The sequence below is a fragment of the Malaclemys terrapin genome, chromosome 1, assembly GCF_027887155.1.
Source record: "Malaclemys terrapin pileata isolate rMalTer1 chromosome 1, rMalTer1.hap1, whole genome shotgun sequence".
Taxonomy (NCBI): domain Eukaryota; kingdom Metazoa; phylum Chordata; order Testudines; family Emydidae; genus Malaclemys; species Malaclemys terrapin.
In genome coordinates, this window is record NC_071505.1 from 325,119,265 (window position 1) to 325,140,434 (window position 21,170).

The 21,170-nt window shown below is 41.3% G+C and overlaps 1 protein-coding gene across 4 annotated transcripts in view; it reads right to left on the reverse strand.

The window, feature by feature from the left end:
* The window catches only part of PIWIL4 (piwi like RNA-mediated gene silencing 4), a 59,547-nt gene extending 40,366 nt beyond the window's left edge, over positions 1 to 19,181 (reverse strand). For 3 of the 4 annotated variants that reach the window (XM_054015626.1, XM_054015623.1, XM_054015627.1), the window contains exons 1-9: positions 18,977 to 19,181; positions 17,498 to 17,603; positions 16,767 to 16,892; positions 14,795 to 15,009; positions 13,381 to 13,502; positions 8,433 to 8,513; positions 7,782 to 7,979; positions 6,242 to 6,353; positions 3,893 to 4,016 (exon numbers count right to left, since the gene is read on the reverse strand). In XM_054015626.1, coding sequence (XP_053871601.1) covers positions 3,893 to 4,016; positions 6,242 to 6,353; positions 7,782 to 7,979; positions 8,433 to 8,513; positions 13,381 to 13,502; positions 14,795 to 15,009; positions 16,767 to 16,892; positions 17,498 to 17,603; positions 18,977 to 19,066 — 1,174 coding nt within the window. In that variant the 5' untranslated portion in view covers positions 19,067 to 19,181. The remainder of the gene's footprint in view (positions 1 to 3,892; positions 4,017 to 6,241; positions 6,354 to 7,781; positions 7,980 to 8,432; positions 8,514 to 13,380; positions 13,503 to 14,794; positions 15,010 to 16,766; positions 16,893 to 17,497; positions 17,604 to 18,976) is intronic. The other variant, XM_054015625.1, reaches the window with a different exon arrangement.
* Positions 19,182 to 21,170: the final 1,989 nt, after the last annotated feature.

Sequence of the window (21,170 nt, forward strand, 5' to 3'; positions counted from 1 at the left end):
AGAGCTTCCATTTGGAAGGAGGAGCCTTCGCTGACTCTGTAGCTGACTGGAGATCCCGTTGGTAAGCGGTACTGGGAGGGCCATGAGGTCCCTGGCTGCCTGAAATGCCTCTGGTATTGAAGGAACCGTTATATGTAGGGGTCCCCTACCGCTCCCAGGAGTGTGAGGTAGTTCCCTGGATGGGCTCGGGGCCCTTGGTGCAGAGGCTGCCCCTTGCCACTCCACAGAAGGCAGGTGGCCTGACACAAGTCATTTATCTGCCCTCCCTTTCCTGTCCTTGCTCAGCGCCGGGGAGCACCCCCCCGCTGTTTTTTGCACCTCTTTCTTGGCATCAGCGATGGCGAATGGTGCCAGGGTGAGCCCAGTGCCGGTGGAGCATTCCGTACCAATGCGAACATGCCCAGTGCAGAGTCAGAATAGGATGATTCTGACGCCGGTCTCAGGGCCGCCTCCATCAGGAGGGCTTTCAAACAGATACCTCTGTCCTTGGTCTGAAGTTCTTATGAATTCTGCCCTTATCTTAAACGTGCATCTCCCCCAAACACTTCAGACAGCTTCTACAGGAGTCACTGACCAGCATAGGCTTATGGCAAGTGGAACACAGTTTGAAACCCGGGGACTGGAACATGCTACATCCCTGGGATGATGTCCCTAATGGGACCATTAACTAACTCTAACTTACTAACTACAAAATACTAACTCTATTGAACAACTATATAGAAGAAATTATGACAGAGAACCACTGTAAGCACTTGCAGTTGCAAGAGGAAAGGCGTTCCAGCAACTGTCACAGGCGGTAAGAAGGAACTGAGAGGGCACAGGGCTGGCGGCACCTCATATACCGGTGCATGAGCACAAGGCTCCAGAAGGCACCAGACTCAGCCCTACAGATACCACTAAGGCAAAAATCTCCAGCAGCCACATGGGCACGCACACCTAACATAGCATCAGCATGAACAAGCACTTGAAGAACTCCTCCATTTTCTGCAAAGCAAACATGTGAAAGTTCTCCCACTTCCTGAATATCTAAAATATGAGCCTAGTTCTCACCAGTGCAGCATGTATACAGCACTTCACTCATGAATATTTAAAGAAGCTGTTTAGTGACAGGGAAAATAACTGCTAAATTCTGGCAGAATAAAATGGTCAATTAAAAACACACACAACTCTTGTAAAGGAACTAACAGTGACCCATATGAGAACCCACTATACCAATCTAATTTTTCTCTTCCCTTAGATAACGTAACTCCACATAGCATATAAAGTACTGAAAAGACTATCACTGTCTTGAAATGTAAGAAAATGAATCTGAGCCTGTGTCATGTGGATCACTGTTGAACCTATTGGTTAAAGCGAATTCCTGTAAACAAAATAATAATTAGAATGTATGTAGCATTTTACATTTTCAAAGCACTATATGATCACCAGGGTCCTGATTCTGAACTTGCACTGGTGTAAACCTATAAACTTCAACTGAGTTGCTCCTGATTTACAACTGTTTTAAATCAAAATAAGATCTAGCCAATTAAGCCTCTCAACACACCTGTATGACAGGTATTATTTATCCTTATTTTACAAATTAGGAAACAAACAGTGAGGGTAAGCGAATTGCCCAAGCACATATATACCTAGACATATCTCATATAGGCTCCTGTTTCTAGTTTAAACTAGAAAACTGTTTAGGGCTGTCGATTAATCGCAGTTAATTCACGCGATTAACTCAAAAAAATTAATCGTGATTAATCGCACTGCTAAACAATAGAATACCAATTGAAATTTATTATATATGTTGGATATTTTTCTACATTTTCATATATATTGTATTCTGTGTTGTATTTGAAATCAAAGTGTATGTTATTTTTATTACAAATATTTGCACTTAAAATGATAAACAAAATAAATAGTATTTTTCAATTCACCTCATACAAGTACTGACTGTAGTGCAATCTTTGTCATGAAAGTGCAACTTAAAACGTAGAATTTTTTTGTTACATAACTGCACTCAAAACCAAAACAATGTAAAACTTCAGAGCCTACAAGTCCACTCAGTCCTACTTCTTGTTCAGCCAATTGCTAAGACAAACAACTTTGTTTACATCTACAAGAGATAATGCTGCTCTCTTCTTATTTACAATGTCACCAGAAAGTGAGACCAGGAATTTGCATGGCACTTTTGTAGCCGGCATTGCAAGGTATTTACGTGCCAGATATGCTAAACATTTGTATGCCCCTTTACTCTTCTGCCACCATTCCAGAGGACATGCTTCCATGCTGATGAAGCTCGTTAAAAAAATAATGCATTAATTAATTTGTGACTGAACTCCTTGGGGGAGAACTGTATGTCCCCTGCTCTGTTTTACCTGCATTCGGCCATATATTTCACGTTATGGCAGTCTCGGATGATGACCCCGCACATGTTATTCATTTTAAGAACACTTTCACAGCCGATCTGACAAAACGCAAAGAAGGTACCAATGTGAGATTTCTAAAGATAACTACAGCACTCAACCCAAGATTTAAGAATCAGAAGTGCCTTCCAAAATCTGAGATGGCCAGGGTGTGCAGCATTCTTTTAGAAGTCTTAAAAGAGCAACACTCTGATGCAGAAACTACAGAACCCAAGCCACCAGAAAAGAAAATCAACCTTCTGCTGGTGGCATCTGACTCAGATAATGAAAATAAACGTGCGTCGGTCCACACGGTCTGCTTTGGATCGTTATCAAGCAGAACCAATCATCAGCATGGATGCATGTCCCCTGGAATGGTGGTTGAAGCATGAAGGGACATATGAATCTTTAGTGCATCTGGCATCTAAATATCTTGTGACGATGGCTACTACAGTGCCACAAGAACACCTGTTCTCACTTTCAGGTGACATTGTAATCAAAAAGCGGGCAGCATTATCTCCCGCAAATGTAAACAAACTTGTTTGTTTGAGCGATTGGCTGAACAAGACGTAGGATTGAGTGGACTAGCAGGCTCTAACATTTTACATTGTTTTATTTGTGAATGCAGTTTTTTTGTACATAATTCTACATTTGTAAGTTCAACTTTCATGATAAAGAGACTGCACTACAGTACTTGTATTAGGTGAACTGAAAAATACTATTTATTTTGTTTTTTTTACTGTGCAAATACTTGTAATAAAAATTAAATATAAAGTGAGCACTGTACACTGTGTATTCTGTGTTGTAAACAAAATCAATATATTTGAAAATGTAGAAAACATCCAAAAATATTTAAATAAATGGTATTCTATTATTGTTTAATCGTGTGAGGGTTACTTGTCTCTATTACCTCATTAGGTCCTCACTGCCCCCCCCCCCGCAACATAGGGACCCTGAATGGCATAAGGAGAACCTCTTATGTTGGGGGCAGTGAGGTGATACTGGTATCTGTCATATTCCCCTCCCTAATTAACCCAGGACTTTGCGGTATTAGGAGTGCTTGGTTCTCTCCAACCCCATCCCAAGTTGAATCTAAGGGTATGTCTACACAGCCCACAGCAGCAAGTCTCCGAGCATGCCTCCTCTCTAGGTTTCAGAACCAGAGCTCCAGCCCAAGCTGCAACTTCCAACAGCCATTTTTACAGAACTACCACAAGCCTGAGTCTATCAACCGGGCTGGGAGGCTTGCTCCCAAATGCTGTGTACACATACCCTCAGAGGCCCTAGTGCAGTTTCCATATGACACAAGCTAAAGAGCTGTTCTATTCAGCAGCCAGGTCTGGTTCTGCCTCATGCTTCCCCATCATACTGAGTCAGAGTAAGTTTAATATACTATCATTTTGCTAAGTAAATACCATTCCAAGTGCTCCTTGTCCTCTTTTGCTGTCAGACTACATTACTTGGCTGCTGGATCAGACAAGAATTATAAGTTAAGTGTGGTTTACCTGTTAGATAGCACAGCTCAGGGATCAGGTGGACAACACGTGGTTCAACAGTGCTATTCTGCTTACTTTTCAATCGGCTAACCAGCATAGGCTGATTTAGGTCAGTCAGGACTATATCATACTGCTGTAAGGTGAAATATTATTGAGGAAAAGGTTAATCAGGAGACACTGCACCACATTCCAGATAATCAGTCAAATCTGCTCATAAGCTGCAAGCTATTCTAGTGGCTGTGTTCTGGGCTGTACAATAAAGACCAAATTAATCTTGTCCACAAATAGAGATACATGCACTCCCCCACTCCGGAGGTACAAAGGGGAAGGAAAGCAGACTTTCCCAACCACATGGGATTCCTCTTGTGTAGAGGAATTCCTGTGTGGTAAAACTGGCATAGAAACCTCTAAACCAGTCATTCCTTACTCTCCCGATGTATAAGGCACACAGTGCAAGAGCCGAAGCAGGCAGTGCTTCAGCTATCCCCAGCTCAGGGGATGGATCCTCAGGAACCACAACTAACTCGACATAATTCACAACAGGCCTGAGACTGTTCTAAATTGCACCAGTTATCAAAATCAGCCCCCAGCATTAGGGGGAAGGGCAGAGAGTGGGGTCCAGTACACTGAGAATCTAGCCCTACATTTTTATCCTGTGCTTCTAACATCATTCAAAACTACTCTCTGGAAAGATATTGGGCCTGATTCCACTAAGTGTTAATCGCTACCAAATAGGAATGGCTAATATTTTACACAGGTCTAAATACCTACACAAGGTACAAGGCAGTACAGAATCTTAAGTTTTCTTATATGACATTTTCTGCTACTGTTCTTATGCTGCCGCCACCATCAGCTACTATATTCCTTTTCTGGTTTCCATGTGTATTTAGAATAATCTTTTGCTTCCACTGAAAGTGATTCCTGACCAACCAAAAGGGATAAGAATGAAGTATTGTCTTCTCTGCATATCAACATGCCAATCCCTATCTTTCTGTATTTTCTTGTATTTGTAAAGAACCAGTTCATATTATAAAGACTGAGGTTCTAATTCACCATCACCTCCAATACAACTCAGACACTAACAAAGGAGAAAATTGAACCAAAATGCATAAAGTGACTTTATATCTATAGACATAAAGGGAGGTATCTGACTAGCTAGCTACTTTATACATCTGCATCAATAATTACAATGAAAGGCCAGATTCTGTTATCAGTTATACCCTTATAAATCAGGAGCAACTCCACAGAAATCAGTGGAGTTACTGGAGTTACTCTGGCACTAACAATAAGACCATTCAGGAAGAGTATATTTGAAGGTACAAGGCCAAATGCACCCAACAAGTGTAAGAGTCCCAATTTTATCTTTTGGCCTAATTAAACCTTTAAATGAAAAGCAGCAATACTTTACCTCGATCTAATGTCTCAAAATATGATTAGGATAGGATGCCTGCGATAAGACCAAACGTAAGCCTGCCCTTAAACATATGAACAAGAGCAAAGATGGATAACAATGGCATTCTAACTACTGTACAGTTGTGTTTCCAGCACTGGAACTAATGAAATATAACACCTTTTACTGTGTATTGTACACGCAGCATCTTAAGAGTATGAGCAGATTTTTTCCATATTAGCACGTTTAAGTGCTTTGAAGCATATTAAACACAAAAAGGGACTATTTCTAGTCTTATTGTACATTGGTAATATAGATTTTTAGATATTTTTAGATATTTAAAATTACTTTTACTAATACACTGTGCAATACAGTAGCGATGAGTGTGAAAATGCTTTTTGCCACACTCTAAGCGTACTCCAGATTTTATTAATGTTCATAAAGTGCTTTAAATATATAAGTACCATGTAAGTGTGAAACATCATTATTCTTAGGATTTCACTGTAACTTATTTTTTATGCATGTATGTTTATGGATGGAGCGATGTTTGCTCTTACTTGCCAAGAGCACTCTGTCCTGAGCATACTTTAAGACAATGGAACAAGTTAAAGTTCTGTTACTTTTCATAAGAGGATCAGCCAAACGCTCGAATATATGGAATGCTGTTAATAATATTTCACACTTATAAAGAACTATTTCATCTTCAAAACACTGTACAAACAGTTCCTCATCCTAGAACCTGGCAAAGAGTTCAAAGAGTCTATTAGTAAAAGTAATTTTAAACATCCAAATGTAACAGTACTGTATTTCCAATGTACATCATACTACTAAAAATGGTTCCTTTTTTGTGTTTAATATAGAAAACCTTGGTCACACTTGCCACAATTACAGCGCCAGTACATTCAGAAGCGACAATACAATAAAAAAAATTATATTATTTTGTAACAGCTTCCTAGTTTTTAACCTACCTGGTTATAATAATCAACGTAAGAGATTTCAGTACCATCACATTTCGGAAATGTGTCAGTTGGCTTCACACACCAGTCAATATCATCAATACGGTAGGTTTTATTATTATATCTGTGAAAATGCAGAATAAGTGAGGGGATTTAATTGCTTGGCCTGTTTAAGTGTGGTATAAATTACTGTAGTTATAAGCCTTCTCCAGTATAGAGACTTGTCCATTTGGAAATATGTGGAGGGGAAGCTTAGAATGACACAACAAATATTATCAGTATATCGCCTAACAGTTGTATGTGATGTTGTCTTCTATATTTTCTCAAAGGATAAAGCTTGCACCTTTAATGAATTTTCAGTAGTACAATAAAAACTTTAAAAAAAAATCTTATCAAATATTACTGCAAACCAGACTGATTAATTTACAAAAGACAGTTTTAACACAGATGTACCAGTAGATACATATTTACTCTAATAACCTGGTGATCACTTTAACTACACTGAATTATGTTTAAAAAGATCTAAGGTTCCAAACCAGCAAAGACATATGCATGCATTAATTTTATCTACTGCAAGTATTCCCATTGAGGCCACTGGAATTACTCACAGCACCCTAAAAATAATGACATACATATGTTTTTGCAGGATCAGTGTGCAAGCTTTGAAGTCATCAAATTCAAGGAGTACATATCTATCACTCCTTCCAGGCCAGAAGGAAGAGGTACCACAAGAGCAATCCAAACAGACAGACTAAACAGACTAACATGGTGTGCTACCTAGTCCCAACAGGTGTTGAACAGTGGCCTAACATCAGACACCAGAAGGTTCTGTTTAAAAATCAGAATAAAAAAAGAAAGCTAAGAGTCACACTGTGGTACATGTAGCAGGCAAAAGAAATCAAAACCCTGTACAAATCCAGGTTCTGCTGGGGGGGCGGGGAGTTGGTTTCTCCCACTCCAATTCCCACAGAACAGGAGGATCATGCAGGGGGAAGGGTCAATAATGGCCAGCTCAATCTTCTAGAGACAGTAAGGTCACAGTGAGGGGAGAAAACTGATGGCCCACTGCCCCTTCAAGGGGCAACAATACTGTGATAGGGAGGCTCCCTCTTAAAGACACTTCCCATAGGAGGTTCTTTTTCTGGCGGAGACACCCAATGCACTCCCACATGAGGTACATATCCTTGTGACATGGACATGTCTCCAATATCCTCTCAAACCAGGCTAATATCCACACAAACTAGCAGCTCTCCCCCACATACATTATCCACCTCCACATTTGTCCTCTTCATGGGACACTCCGCTTTCTTTCATGCTGTCCTGCTTTTGCAGATCTTTCTACTGCAAGACACACCTATAATCCTTAATAGACAGCCATCTCCTGCCTCATAAACACTTAGTTTATGAATGACATAAGAAACCACTATAACTTTTAACACAGACTACCACTTTTTAAGTAGAAAGAAGTGCAAAAAGCCACTATGTACAAATAGTTCTAATTGACAGGACACCTAAGTCAACAGAACAGCAAAATAAATAGTGATGTCTTTACCTCGTAAGCACAATAAGCCCTACCAGCTCCTTTTCACATGTTTGTATGAAGCACGCGCTGTCAGTCCTGGTATACAGACTTGTCATGAATTCCAGAACAGTCTCACTGCGAAGGACTTTATGGCTCACGTCAGCACTTAACATCACTCTGTTCTCAAACTGTGTAATGGAAACAGCAAATCCTGGCCAAAGAGTCAGTCTTACGGAATGCAAAGAAAAATATTTAAAATAACTATTTTTGAATTAACACATATTTAACAATGTAGGTCCACTTCCACCATGTTGGCTGCTATGTGTTTAAATTTAAGTTTTGCATATTTATTGTTACACAAGCATGTAAGACGTATAACCTCTCTCTCTTCTCACTCTGGTAATACAAAGAGTATCATCACTGGTTTGCCTAGCTCCTGCTGCTCTGCCTTATGGTAGCGACTCTGTACCCAAGTTCCTGCTGCAATTTGTAATAATTCAGCACATCCTAAGAATTAAAATAATAAATCCTCTGTGTGATGGCAGGGATTCTGTTCAAACACAAGGCTCAGACATTAAAACTATTCTCCAGCATGATGTACTGGAAAGGGTTTACATGTTACCATAAACTGTTATCAGAAAATTCTAGAATTAAAGGGAGGAAAAAACCCAAAAACCTTACTTGTGCTGGGGAATTTCCACCGGGTCTGAAGGACTGTAGAAGTTCCGTCCAACTTGGTACATGGACAGCTTTTTCAAAACCCTATGTATTAATGCATATTTTTCAACACATCACACAACAAGTATAATTCTTAGAACACACTAAAAATAGATGATATTTTAACTCATTATTAGATCATTAAATTTTAAGTTAACCAAATTCACAACAGAAGCTGAACTCACAACGGAAGTCTCAAATCTAGCTATATTCTTTACTCCTGGGGGAATTCTGCACCAAAAAATTAAAAATTCTGCTCATAATATTTTAAAATTCTGCAAAATTCTGCATATTTCATTTGTTAAAATAACACAATATAATCATGCTAGTTCAATTATTTTGGTAATTTATTTAAATTACAATGCAATGGACGGAGATTGGTAGTGGGGAGCATGGGAGGAAATCCCCAAACCCCCTTTGTCTAATAGTAATGTAGTTAGGTTTGACCCTTTACTTTGAATTATTAGTCAACACAAATATATGCAGCCATATGCTCAGTGTTACATCATAGGCAACTGAAGAGCAAGTGAGGTTTGGGGAATCAAACTCATAATTTATATTGGCTATGGACCATCTCCAGAAAGGTCAGTAGCAAACAGTTCATGGAGCACATTTTGATAGGAAATTTTTTCAGTCCAAAAATTTAGAACAGTTCATAGATTCATAGATTATAGGACTGGAAGGGACCTCGAGAGGTCATCGAGTCCAGTCCCCTGCCCGCATGGCAGGACCAAATACTGCCTAGACCATCCCTAATAGACATTTATCTAACCTACTCTTAAATATCTCCAGAGACGGAGATTCCACAACCTCCCTAGGCAATTTGTTCCAGTGTTTAACCACCCTGACAGTTAGGAACTTTTTCCTAATGTCCAACCTAGACCTCCCTTGCTGCAGTTTAAACCCATTGTTTCTGGTTCTATCCTTAGAGGCTAAGGTGAACAAGTTCTCTCCCTCCTCCTTATGACACCCTTTTAGATACCTGAAAACTGCTATCATGTCCCCTCTCAGTCTTCTCTTTTCCAAACTAAACAAACCCAATTCTTTCAGCCTTCCTTCATAGGTCATGTTCTCAAGACCTTTAATCATTCTTGTTGCTCTTCTTTGGACCCTTTCCAGTTTCTCCACATCTTTTTTAAAATGCGGCGCCCAGAACTGGACACAATACTCCAGCTGAGGCCTAACCAGAGCAGAGTAGAGCGGAAGAATGACTTCTCGTGTCTTGCTCACAACACACCTGTTAATGCATCCCAGAATCATGTTTGCTTTTTTTGCAACAGCATCACACTGTTGACTCATATTTAGCTTGTGGTCCACTATAACCCCTAGATCCCTTTCTGCCGTACTCCTTCCTAGACAATCTTTTCCCATTCTGTATGTGTGAAATTGATTTTTCCTTCCTAAGTGGAGCACTTTGCATTTGTCTTTGTTAAACTTCATCCTGTTTAACTCAGACCATTTCTCCAATTTGTCCAGATCATTTTGAATTATGACCCTATCCTCCAAAGTAGATGCAATCCCTCCCAGTTTGGTATCATCCGCAAACTTAATAAGCGTACTTTCTATGCCAATATCTAAGTCGTTGATGAAGATATTGAACAGAGCCGGTCCCAAAACAGACCCCTGCGGTACCCCACTCGTTACGCCTTTCCAGCAGGATTGGGAACCATTAATAACAACTCTCTGAGTACGATTATCCAGCCAGTTATGCACCCACCTTATAGTAGCCCCATCTAATTTGTATTTGCCTAGTTTATCGATAAGAATATCATGCGAGACTGTATCAAATGCCTTACTAAAGTCTAGGTATACCACATCCACCGCTTCACCCTTATCCACAAGGCTCGTTATCCTATCAAAGAAAGCTATCAGATTGGTTTGACATGATTTGTTCTTCACAAATCCATGCTGGCTATTCCCTATCACCTTACCACCTTCCAAGTGTTGGCAGACGATTTCCTTAATTACTTGCTCCATTATCTTCCCTGGCACAGAAGTTAAACTAACTGGTCTGTAGTTACCTGGGTTGTTTTTATTTCCCTTTTTATAGATGGGCACTATATTTGCCCTTTTCCAGTCTTCTGGAATCTCTCCCGTCTCCCATGACTTTCCAAAGATAATAGCTAGAGGCTCAGATACCTCCTCTATTAGCTCCTTGAGTATTCTAGGATGCATTTCATCAGGCCCGGGTGACTTGCAGGCATCTAACTTTTCTAAGTGATGTTTAACTTGTTCTTTTTTTATTTTATCCGCTAAACCTACCCCCTTCCCATTAGCATTCACTATGTTAGGCATTCCTTCAGACTTCTCGGTGAAGACCGAAACAAAGAAGTCATTAAGCATCTCTGCCATTTCCAAGTTTCCTGTTACTGTTTCTCCCTCTTCACTAAGCAGTGGGCCTACCCTGTCTTTGGTCTTCCTCTTGCTTCTAATGTATTGATAAAAAGTCTTCTTGTTTCCTTTTATTCCCGTAGCTAGTTTGAGCTCATTTTGTGCCTTTGCCTTTCTAATCTTGCCCCTGCATTCCTGTGTTGTTTGCCTATATTCATCCTTTGTAATCTGTCCTAGTTTCCATTTTTTATATGACTCCTTTTTATTTTTTAGATCGTGCAAGATCTCGTGGTTAAGCCAAGGTGGTCTTTTGCCACATTTTCTATCTTTCCTAACCAGCGGAATAGCTTGCTTTTGGGCCCTTAATAGTGTCCCTTTGAAAAACTGCCAACTCTCCTCAGTTGTTTTTCCCCTCAGTCTTGATTCCCATGGGACCTTACCTATCAGCTCTCTGAGCTTCCCAAAATCTGCCTTCCTGAAATCCATTGTCTCTATTTTGCTGTTCTCCCTTCTACCCTTCCTTAGAATTGCAAAGTCTATGATTTCATGATCACTTTCACCCAGGCTGCCTTCTACTTTCACATTCTCAACGAGTTCCTCCCTATTTGTTAAAATCAAGTCTAGAACAGCTTCCCCCCTAGTAGCTTTTTCAACCTTCTGAAATAAAAAGTTGTCTCCAATGCAGTCCAAGAATTTGTTGGATAGTCTGTTCCCCGCTGTGTTATTTTCCCAACATATATCCGGATAGTTGAAGTCCCCCATTACCACCAAATCTTGGGCTTTGGATGATTTTGTTAGTTGCTTGAAAAAAGCCTCATCCACCTCTTCCACCTGGTTAGGTGGCCTGTAGTAGACGCCTAGCATGACATCTCCCTTGTTTTTTGCCCCTTTAAGCCTAACCCAGAGACTCTCAACACTTCCGTCTCCTATGTCCATCTCTACCTCAGTCCAAGTGTGTACATTTTTAATATATAAGGCAACACCTCCTCCCTTTTTCCCCTAATCACTGGGCAGTTCTAATCACTAAAGCACCATAAGCCTTTATAAGGCCACACTGTCCTTTATAATAAGGCTCCTTTAGACCACTCCGGCAATGTAAAGGAGCCTTAAAACTTTTACACCTGTTTTATACTCCTGGGGGAAATTCACTAAGAACAATGGGTACAATTCTGCTCTGCCTGAGGGGACAGAGCCTGCTCCATGCCTACCCCTCCACGCTGAGCGTGCTGCAATAGCAAGCGAGAGGGACAGAATGTCTCTCTCTGTCTCTCTCTCTCTGTCTCTCACACACACACACACACGACTGCCCAGCCTCTTCCTCACCCCCGTCTCTACCGGCTGGTCTGGGCGCCTGAACCGACATGTCTGCACTGCCAGGGAAGGAGACATGACTACTCTTTAAAAAGCAACAGAGGTCCTGTGGCACCTTTGAGACTAACAGAAGTATTGGGAGCATAAGCTTTTGTGGGTAAGAACCTCACTTCTTCAGATGCAACTTCTTTGTTGCTTTTTACAGATTCAGAATAACACGGCTACCCCTCTGATACATGACTACTCTTGCGGCCTCCCTTTGCTTCCCCATCAGACGTCACTTTTCTTTAGTGAAGCAAAGAAATCTGCGAAGGTCATGAATTCTGTATGTGCAGTGGCGCAGAATTCCCCCAGGAGTAATTTTTCAAACGAAGCTATCTTCTAGAAACTGCTCAGGTTTCAAGACAGCAATCTGGACCTGAAAATTAAACTATATCTAGTAAATCTCACAATCTACTGTGCAAGAAAAAAATTAAAAAGAAAAAGACCACATCCAGATCAGTGACACATAGTCAAAAGGAAAAAAGGGGCAGTTCAGAAATCAATATCAGCTATAATACCTTAGTACAAACTGGAAATACTGCAAGAGTTCAGGACAACAGTAGCTAGTACTACCTCATTCTATTGAAAGGTCTAATGAACAAATGATAAGTGAAGTCAAAAAGTCTGTGTGGTGGCGATTTACGAACACTTGGTATGGGGGCAATGAGGCCACACAGCTGTGAGATTTGATTAAGACATAGTTGAGTTATAACCTGCATTATGGAATGCAATAAATGAATTAATTCCAATGGTTCTTATAAAAGAAAAAACATGTCCTTTAATAAATGCACACAATTCCATTAATTCCATATATTGAGCTATTCATGTGTTAAGGAAGCGTAGAATCTCAAAAAAATTGACCATCTTCAAAATTCAAGTGGAAATCACTATTGCTGCCCAAAACTCTGGACATAAATAAAGTTTTAATAATAGGTAATACTACTAAATAATGACAGTATCACATTTATGTTAACACTTTCAGCAGAAGCACTTATATTTTCTATAACTACTTCTGGCAATTAATATTTCATAACAATTTTTTTTACTATGTACAATACACCAAGAGATTTTCAACCCACATTTTTACAACTTGAACAAGTGAAAAAGTCAGATGCTGCTAGATATGCAACTTTTTAGAAGTTTAATTTTCACAGTTTTTTATAAGGCCATGTATTTATGCTCCATCTTTAACAGTTAATCTAAAACAAACACTTTCAAAACCACTTACTTTTTGAAGATGATATTGAAAAACTGAATGCACACAGGGGAACTTGAGGCTAGCTGATTTGTTAGTGTAATGGTGATATTTACAGTCTCACCTCTTTTCGTTACACTCGCTAATTCTGTAACCTAAGAAAAAATTCAAAATACATACATATAATATCCAATCCACATCTTTCCTTGAATATAGAATAGTAGCTGTAAAAGTCTAACTGCCCAAAAATGTATCCTATATTACTTTTCAGATAATTTGTCTTTTCATCGATTTTCTGGGATCAGGAAGTTAATCTTCACAACAAGGACTGTAACTAGTGCAAAAATTAACTGGGCAGGCAGGCCTTCGACCAACATATCCAGAGCACTGTGTTTATTGGCACAATCTTTACTCTCCCAAAGACAGAGCTTTCCTACAATGCAAAGGTCACTGATAATTTAAAATTTATTTCTGTGCCAGAAAACTACTGCTCCAGCATAACCCAGAAGAAGCTAAAGGGTTGTGGCATTTTCTTCCATAAACCCATTTAAACAGCTCCTTGGTTTACAAGGTTTTTTCTCCTACTTACTCATCTTTTGTTCCAGTAATATGTTTCAAACTGCAGACTAATGGAACACTAGCAATATTACTAAAAAACTTGAGACTGTGCAGTGCTCGTAAGGCCACCAAACACTGGGAAATACAACTAAAGTGCAATAGCAATTTTAATATGGCAAAGTGAAGCCACTTCAGTGTGCTTTGTGAAACCCCAGAAAATAAAGAACTGTACACCACAGTTCTGTCTTTTTCTACTTTTTAAAAACATATTGTATTTTCAAGCTTTGAAAAGTGTTAGATTGACAGACCTGGAAACAGACACCGTCTATTAGCTTAACAGACATAACAAACAGTTGAAATGGGAGCTATGCTCAGCTAAAGATTGCCAGCACATATGCATACATGCAGCACTAATGAAATGCAGGCACCTCTGGGTAGAAGGACAGAAGTCAGACAAGACAACCAGCATGTAAAACTCTACACATCAGAAGATGGTGGCCAGGGGAATTTTGGCCAAGGACATCATTACAGTGCCATCTTTAGAGTCCTCACAAAGCGGACAAGCCTCAATTTTTAAAGATCCACATACAATAAAATGCATGGAATTCAATATATCTACCTTGGAAGATGATTAACTGAATTGATCCTGTTATTTCAATCTTAGTGTTTAGCTCACTAAACCATCCCCTCCGGCTGTAGATGTTGCCAACACCAAACAAACTTCAGATAAGAGGAGATGGCTTGGTCACAAAATTATTTGAACTCTTTTAAACAAATAAAACAAAAGGTTTTGGGGAGGGGATAGTTTCAGCCTGCCATCACAAAGGTCATAATTAAAATGACTGTGGCTTTGTGGGAATGCAACAGTGCACAAGAGGCTTATCTTCACCTGATTTTCCAGCTTTTGAGAAAGAAAAAGGATAGCTCCATCAAATGCTTTGGCTTTTCCAAGAAGTTCGGTATGGCTGTAAAGCAAAGCAAGGCGCAAGCGCCTTGATTCCAACTCTGGATTAAATGTTATATGGTATTGGTAAAGCTGCCATTCCCTGGGCAAGCCTAAGCCATATAGGTTTGTGACCACTTTCACTGGAATTCCACTGAAGCCTGCAACAGATAAGTAAGTTTATTTCTTTTAAGACAAATATTACTACCAAAAATATTTAAATCATATTACATAATTACAGGCAATACTTTATTGCCCAGTAACCTTAAGAAACAACACTAAGATCTTTTTGACAAGAAAGTCATCAAAATACAAATGCAAGTCAATCAAAATGAATGCCTTACCAACATCAATACAAGTAGATGGAACACAATGTCTAATGAAACATAAGATGATACAAATGGGCTGGAAAAAGTAATTTCCCACTGCCAACATATGTTATTTTACAAAAATACACTAAAGATTAGTTTATTTCTCCCAATGAACTATTTGATGGTGACTGGCAAACGTACCGGACCTGTCAAAATAAATAATAATAAAGCTCCAAATAAATATGGTAATATGGGGTGGGTGGGTACCAGCCTTTGATTTCTTATTCTGAAGGATCATGAAGACCAGACTTATGACCAATCACCAGGTTACACACAGAGAGATGCCCTAATGTGTACTGTTCTGGAGACATAACTAAGGAACCCTGCTGATGTCAGCTTGTAAGGGTTAGGTCAGATCGATCAATGGATCTCTCTCTCTCTCTCTCTCTCTCAAAAAAGCAGTTTCATAAAATACTTATTACTACCATATTTTATATTCCAGACAAAGCATGACACATATAAATAGGGTCACTGTACTTAAGCAGAGCAAGTTTGCTTTTAACTGTAAACCCAAACTGCTTTGCAGTATAATAAAACAGTACACCACCATGATGTAGCTGATTTTTTCTAAAATGTTCACTCATCCCAGTTATACTTGCCCCTTTGAAATGCATGCTATTGTCTGACTAAGAAATAATACTGTTTAATTCTGTATCATATTCCATCCAAGGATCTCAAAGCACTTAAATATTAACGGATTAAGCCAGACAATATCTCCATTTTATAGATGGGGAGACATAGGCATAGAAGGCTTTATAAGTAGTTTACATAAAGTCACACAAAAAGTAAGTGGCAGATTCAGTAACAGAACGCAGATCTGACTCCCGGTCCTTTGCTACACCCCTAAGATCACATTTCCTTTCTAGTGGAATTTTTTGTTTAGCAGAGACTACATTTTTCTATGAAAAAATAAAATCAAAATGCCCTCCTTGTTTGATAGACAACATTCTTGATTTTTGAACTATGTTGAAAGTCAATCTTTGAATCAGTTTCTAAATACTAATACTTCATTTAACAAATACAAGAGACATTTATTCCACATCTTTCTAGAGAAGCCATATTTATTCTATTCTTTTTTTAAAAAACTAAAATAAAGATTTTCTCTGGTTAGATATATTAATCCCTTGGATTCAACAGATCAAGAGCGCCTGCCAGAAGAGCTAATGCAAAATGTATTGTGTTATGTCAGAGAAACTTAACTTCAGAAGCCAAGAAAGTTGAAATATCTCATACAAGTAACACAAAGAGAATTTACATGTCAAAAACTAGACATCTCTGAACATTCTCTTGACAACTGGAAACTCCTGTAAGGGGCTGAAAACATATTCTGAGGTAAGGAGCACCTCAGCTCCAAGTTAAGGGCTCTCAGCACTTTGTATATGCATACTTTCATGTTCTCATGTACTAAGCAAATACTGTGGGCTTGCTGCTGAAAGATACGGAGCTCTTGCAACTCACTGAAATCAATAGACTACTGGTACTCAGAACCTCCCCAAATCAGACCCTTAGAAGACAAGGCTAACCTGAAGGAAATGGAGTTACTCTACCTGTTTTACAGTCTTTCACATGTGCCATAGTCTCTCTAGTATTTACTCCCAAATCTTGAAAGTTACATCGGGTCTTTCCCCCTCTCTCCAGCAGTGTGCATCCAGAAACCCCAGCAGAAAAGCCATCTTGAACAGAAATGTGGAAAGAACTGTAAAATGTATTCATTCTCTGTAAATCCAGCAAAATAACCTAAGAATTAATAAATTTGGATACAGGTAGTTTTATAGCCTTCAGTCTACTAGCCTTCAATTTTTGTCAGCCTAATAGCAAGAATTAGGCTACGTAATTGGAATAGGTTTAACTGGGTTTTATTTGGACAGCAGAACATAAAATATGTAATAATGAGATGCAAAATCACGTGTTAATAACCAGAGCCTGAGCTACCACATGTTTGTCACAGCACTATTTACAGCACCTTATTCTTAAAGTGGTTTAAAAAATAAATTCCTTTTTAAAGACGTCAAGATGTTTTCATATTTTTATACAAGACTTGCAATTCATTTATGTCTTTATACTTCATCCTGTTTATAATTTCCCAATACATGTTAATAGATTCACTTAGAAAACAAACTACAGTGGTTAATAATAATAAAATACATTACCTATTATTAATATGTATTCTACTAGCACCAGGAGCCTCAGTCATGGACCAAGACTACAGAGAACAAATAGATAGTCCCTGCCTTCAAGAGTTTTCAAAGTAAAGTAAATAATGCAGTTGCCCTCTTACATCGCTGTGTAAGTTTTGTTGTTTCCCTGTGGCCACAGGAAGTTGAGGCTTCTTTCTCAGATTGCAGAGTCCTAACAGCCATGGGCTCGTCACCTCTAGAACCATCCTATGAAATATGGATAAGGGATGTCCGTAAGATGGAAAATGGCTTAGTTACCAAAATAGTTACTCTGTAGATAGCCCGTTGTCCTAATAATGATACATGTTATCATGGAAGAGATGAAATTTCACTGCTGAAAGTCACCACGTACAGCACAAGTGATACGGTATATAAATTTCAATACTGCATAGAACAGACAGAGGCAGCTATTACAGAATAGAAATAACATTATCCCCAGCACATATTTAACTTTAAGCCTGTGCAGAAGTCCCCCATCCTTAAACACTTTCCTGATTAAGACAGATTGCTGAATCACAGCCTTAGTGAACTGAGATCATTTCATTCAGAGACCTACCCAAATAGAAGCAACAGAGAGGTACCAAACACTAGAAACAAATACAACCTGTCTACTACTTTAAAATCTTCAATTCACGAACACCAAGAGAATTCATTCTACAGAACAGGAGTACTTGTGGCACCTTAGAGACTAACAAATGTATTAGAGCATAAGCTTTCGTGGGCTACAACCCACTTCTTCGGATGCATAACAGAATTCTACAGAACAGCATTCTTCAGGTTTTTCAAGCGACATTAATAGTAAGAGTTCTTTTTCTTTAGTATTTTATCCATGTAGTCACAAAAATACTGAGTCAAAAGAAAACAATTTTGGTGCTTAGTTTTGAATGGTAGAGGTCACCCCTTCTTGATAAGGCAGGCCTTTTTCACCCATTCTCTATTATAAAAACTAAAGGCAGAGTGGCAGGACAGAAGGGGCACATGGACAAATTGTCCTGGGAGGACTATCAATGCCACCTTAAATGCAGGCCACTGTTTTGCAATGTCGGTTAAAACCAGGCAGTATTCATGGTACAATTTTGTAGTTTGTGTCTTTCAAGGTTTACAAAGGAAAGCAGATAAGCTGCACAAAAGTGTGAATATTTTTGTATTTCTTGCCATTAGAGGAAGTGATATTAGACTTTTTTATTTCAGTGATTGATCCACAAAGATAAATTAAGTCATACGAAGGAATGAAATGGTGCTGGCCCTCCATTCACACTCAGTGTCCACAGCTACAAGAACCAGTTTCCACTCTCTGGCTCAGATACTTACACCCCACACAAGGGTGATTGGGGGCCACTGGGGAATGACACTGGGGAGGAAGGGGATGACCGCTGTCACTGATGAGCAAGGCAGGGTTCAGACACCACCCTGGAGGTCAGGAACAGGAATGAACCTGACCAGACAGCACAGAACAGCAAGTGCGGGATCTGTCCCGGCCCCGGGCCCCCCCAAGAGGACACAGGCGAAGGACACGCTGGAGACATGACAGCTGGCCAGGGCAGAGGACACGGAGCACATCACGGATACGAAGTACGCACCGGCCGCCGTGGGGAGCCAGGCTGCCCCGCGCTGCCGGCGGCGCCCGAGAGGGCTTGTCCCCTCGCTCGGACCCGCGCACGCCCGGTCATGTCCCTCGCAGAGGCACCGCGCGCCGCCCTGTGAGCAGGAAACACGCAGACACGAGGGTGTGAAACACGCTGCCTGGGGCGGGGCCGTTACAACCGCGCGTTCCCCAGCCCGCTGCCAGCGGCCGGCTCACCGCCAGGCTGGGCGGGGGCATCACCGGGCGGCGCCCGCGCGGGGCGGGGCGGGGCCGGAACCGGCTCCGGGGGGCCGGATGGGGTCTAGTGCGGGCTGGAAGGCCCATGGGGAGACACCGGGTCCGCCTGCCTGGGTGTCCGGAGGCGCCTCAGGACCCCGGCCTAGGCGCGGGTCCAGAACGGAGACTCCGCTCCGCGCGCGCGCGCGCTCACCAACCCCACCCGCAGCTGCCCCCGCGCTCCTCCGCACACACGTGACACTGCAGAAAGCCACGCCCCTCCAGCGGCAATACCACGCCCGCTCCAGACTAGGCGCGCGACCCCCTGCAAGCCACGCCCCTCCCCACCCCTTGTTCCCCTTCAATGTTACGGCAGCGCACGGGCCGGGGGAGTGCTGCAGCCACGTGACACCTCCATGTGGCGCCGGCCCTAGGGTGGGGATGGGGAGAGCCCTGGGCAGGTGGCAGCCATACAGAGCCACAGCCCAGGAAAGACAGAGAGAGATGGGGGAAACTATACTGCAGGCACGTTTGGGACATGGGGTGGCAATACCAGGGCACATCATGACATCACAGCCCCGCCCCAGGGTGCAGTGTCACGGTCACCACGAAATCGCCTTGCAACTGACATGTCGTCATGACAAAGTTGCTTCCTGACTGAGATGTTACATTGTGACAAAGCCACCTCATATTGCTGTCACAACAGTCGCCTTGCGCTGCAGTGCAATACCATGGCACCCAGACACGAACAATTCATGCTGTCAGAAAAAAAGAAGCAAATAGATGCCAATACCTATGATGTATTTTCATAAACATTTAATATGCTAAATAATGCAGCATATTTTTCCAGGTTCTTGTCAGTTTAACTTATAAGGCATATACATACACATGCACATATACATGTATCCTCTTGGTGTTCACCCAGTTACAGTGAGAAGGGGGCATGTGCTTCCTCTGGACATTTTTGCTCGGATCTTTTCATCAACCAATACGGAGATGGCTTTTGTGGGCTCTGAATATAGAATAGATCTACCAAATTAAGTTGCAAGTTGAATCCTACACAGAAATCTCCCCAAGGTAGCCTAATATACTGCTGTCAACTGTCAGGATTTTCTTGAAAACAACAAGGAGTCTGGTGGCACCTTAAAGACTAACAGATTTATTTGGGCATAAGCTTTCGTGGGTAAAAAAAACTCACTTCTTCCTTGGCTGCATTTTCTAACTCTAATCTGATTCAATCTTGGCACGGGACTGCACCTTAAATCAGCGTGGAGATTGTATTAGTGCAGAGGTGCATCCGATGAAGTGGGCTGTAGCCCACGAAAGCTTATGCTCAAATAAATTTGTTAGTCTCTAAGGTGCCACAAGTACTCCTGTTCTTTTTGTTAAGCTGCGTTTCTCACCATGAGCACAAAACAACAGTGCTCCTGGCTTTACACTGTCTGCCTGCTGGTTACTGGATTGCGTTTAAGGTGTTGTCTTGTAGTCATATCATCAGGGCCGTCCTTAGGCATACACAGCATACGCAGCTGCGTAAGGCATCATGAAATTTGGGGCACCAAATTGCCCTAAATTTCATGGTGCCCTTGGCAGCTGCGTGCTGCATACACAGCAGCACCAGCCCCGGCGACCAGCCCTATCCCTCGGCTGGCCCCCCCCAGCAAGGGGCAGGGCCGTCCCGGGGAGGGGGGCTGGACAACTCCCTCCGCCCAGCCTCTTACCCTTCCCCCCACCTCTGCCTCCATTCCACTTCTTCCCCCAGTGACCCCGTACTCACCAGCAGTGGCAGGAAGCGGAGCAACCCAGCCCCAGTCCACTGTACTCTGCCAGCTCCCAGCTGCGGCACTCCACTTCCCATCGCCGGTGAGTGTGGGGAAAGGATTGACCCCCGCACTCACCAGCGGCAGGATTCGGGAAGCGGAGAGATGTGGCCCCAGCCCACTCCACTTCCCTTGCTCCGGCCCCAGCCAGGT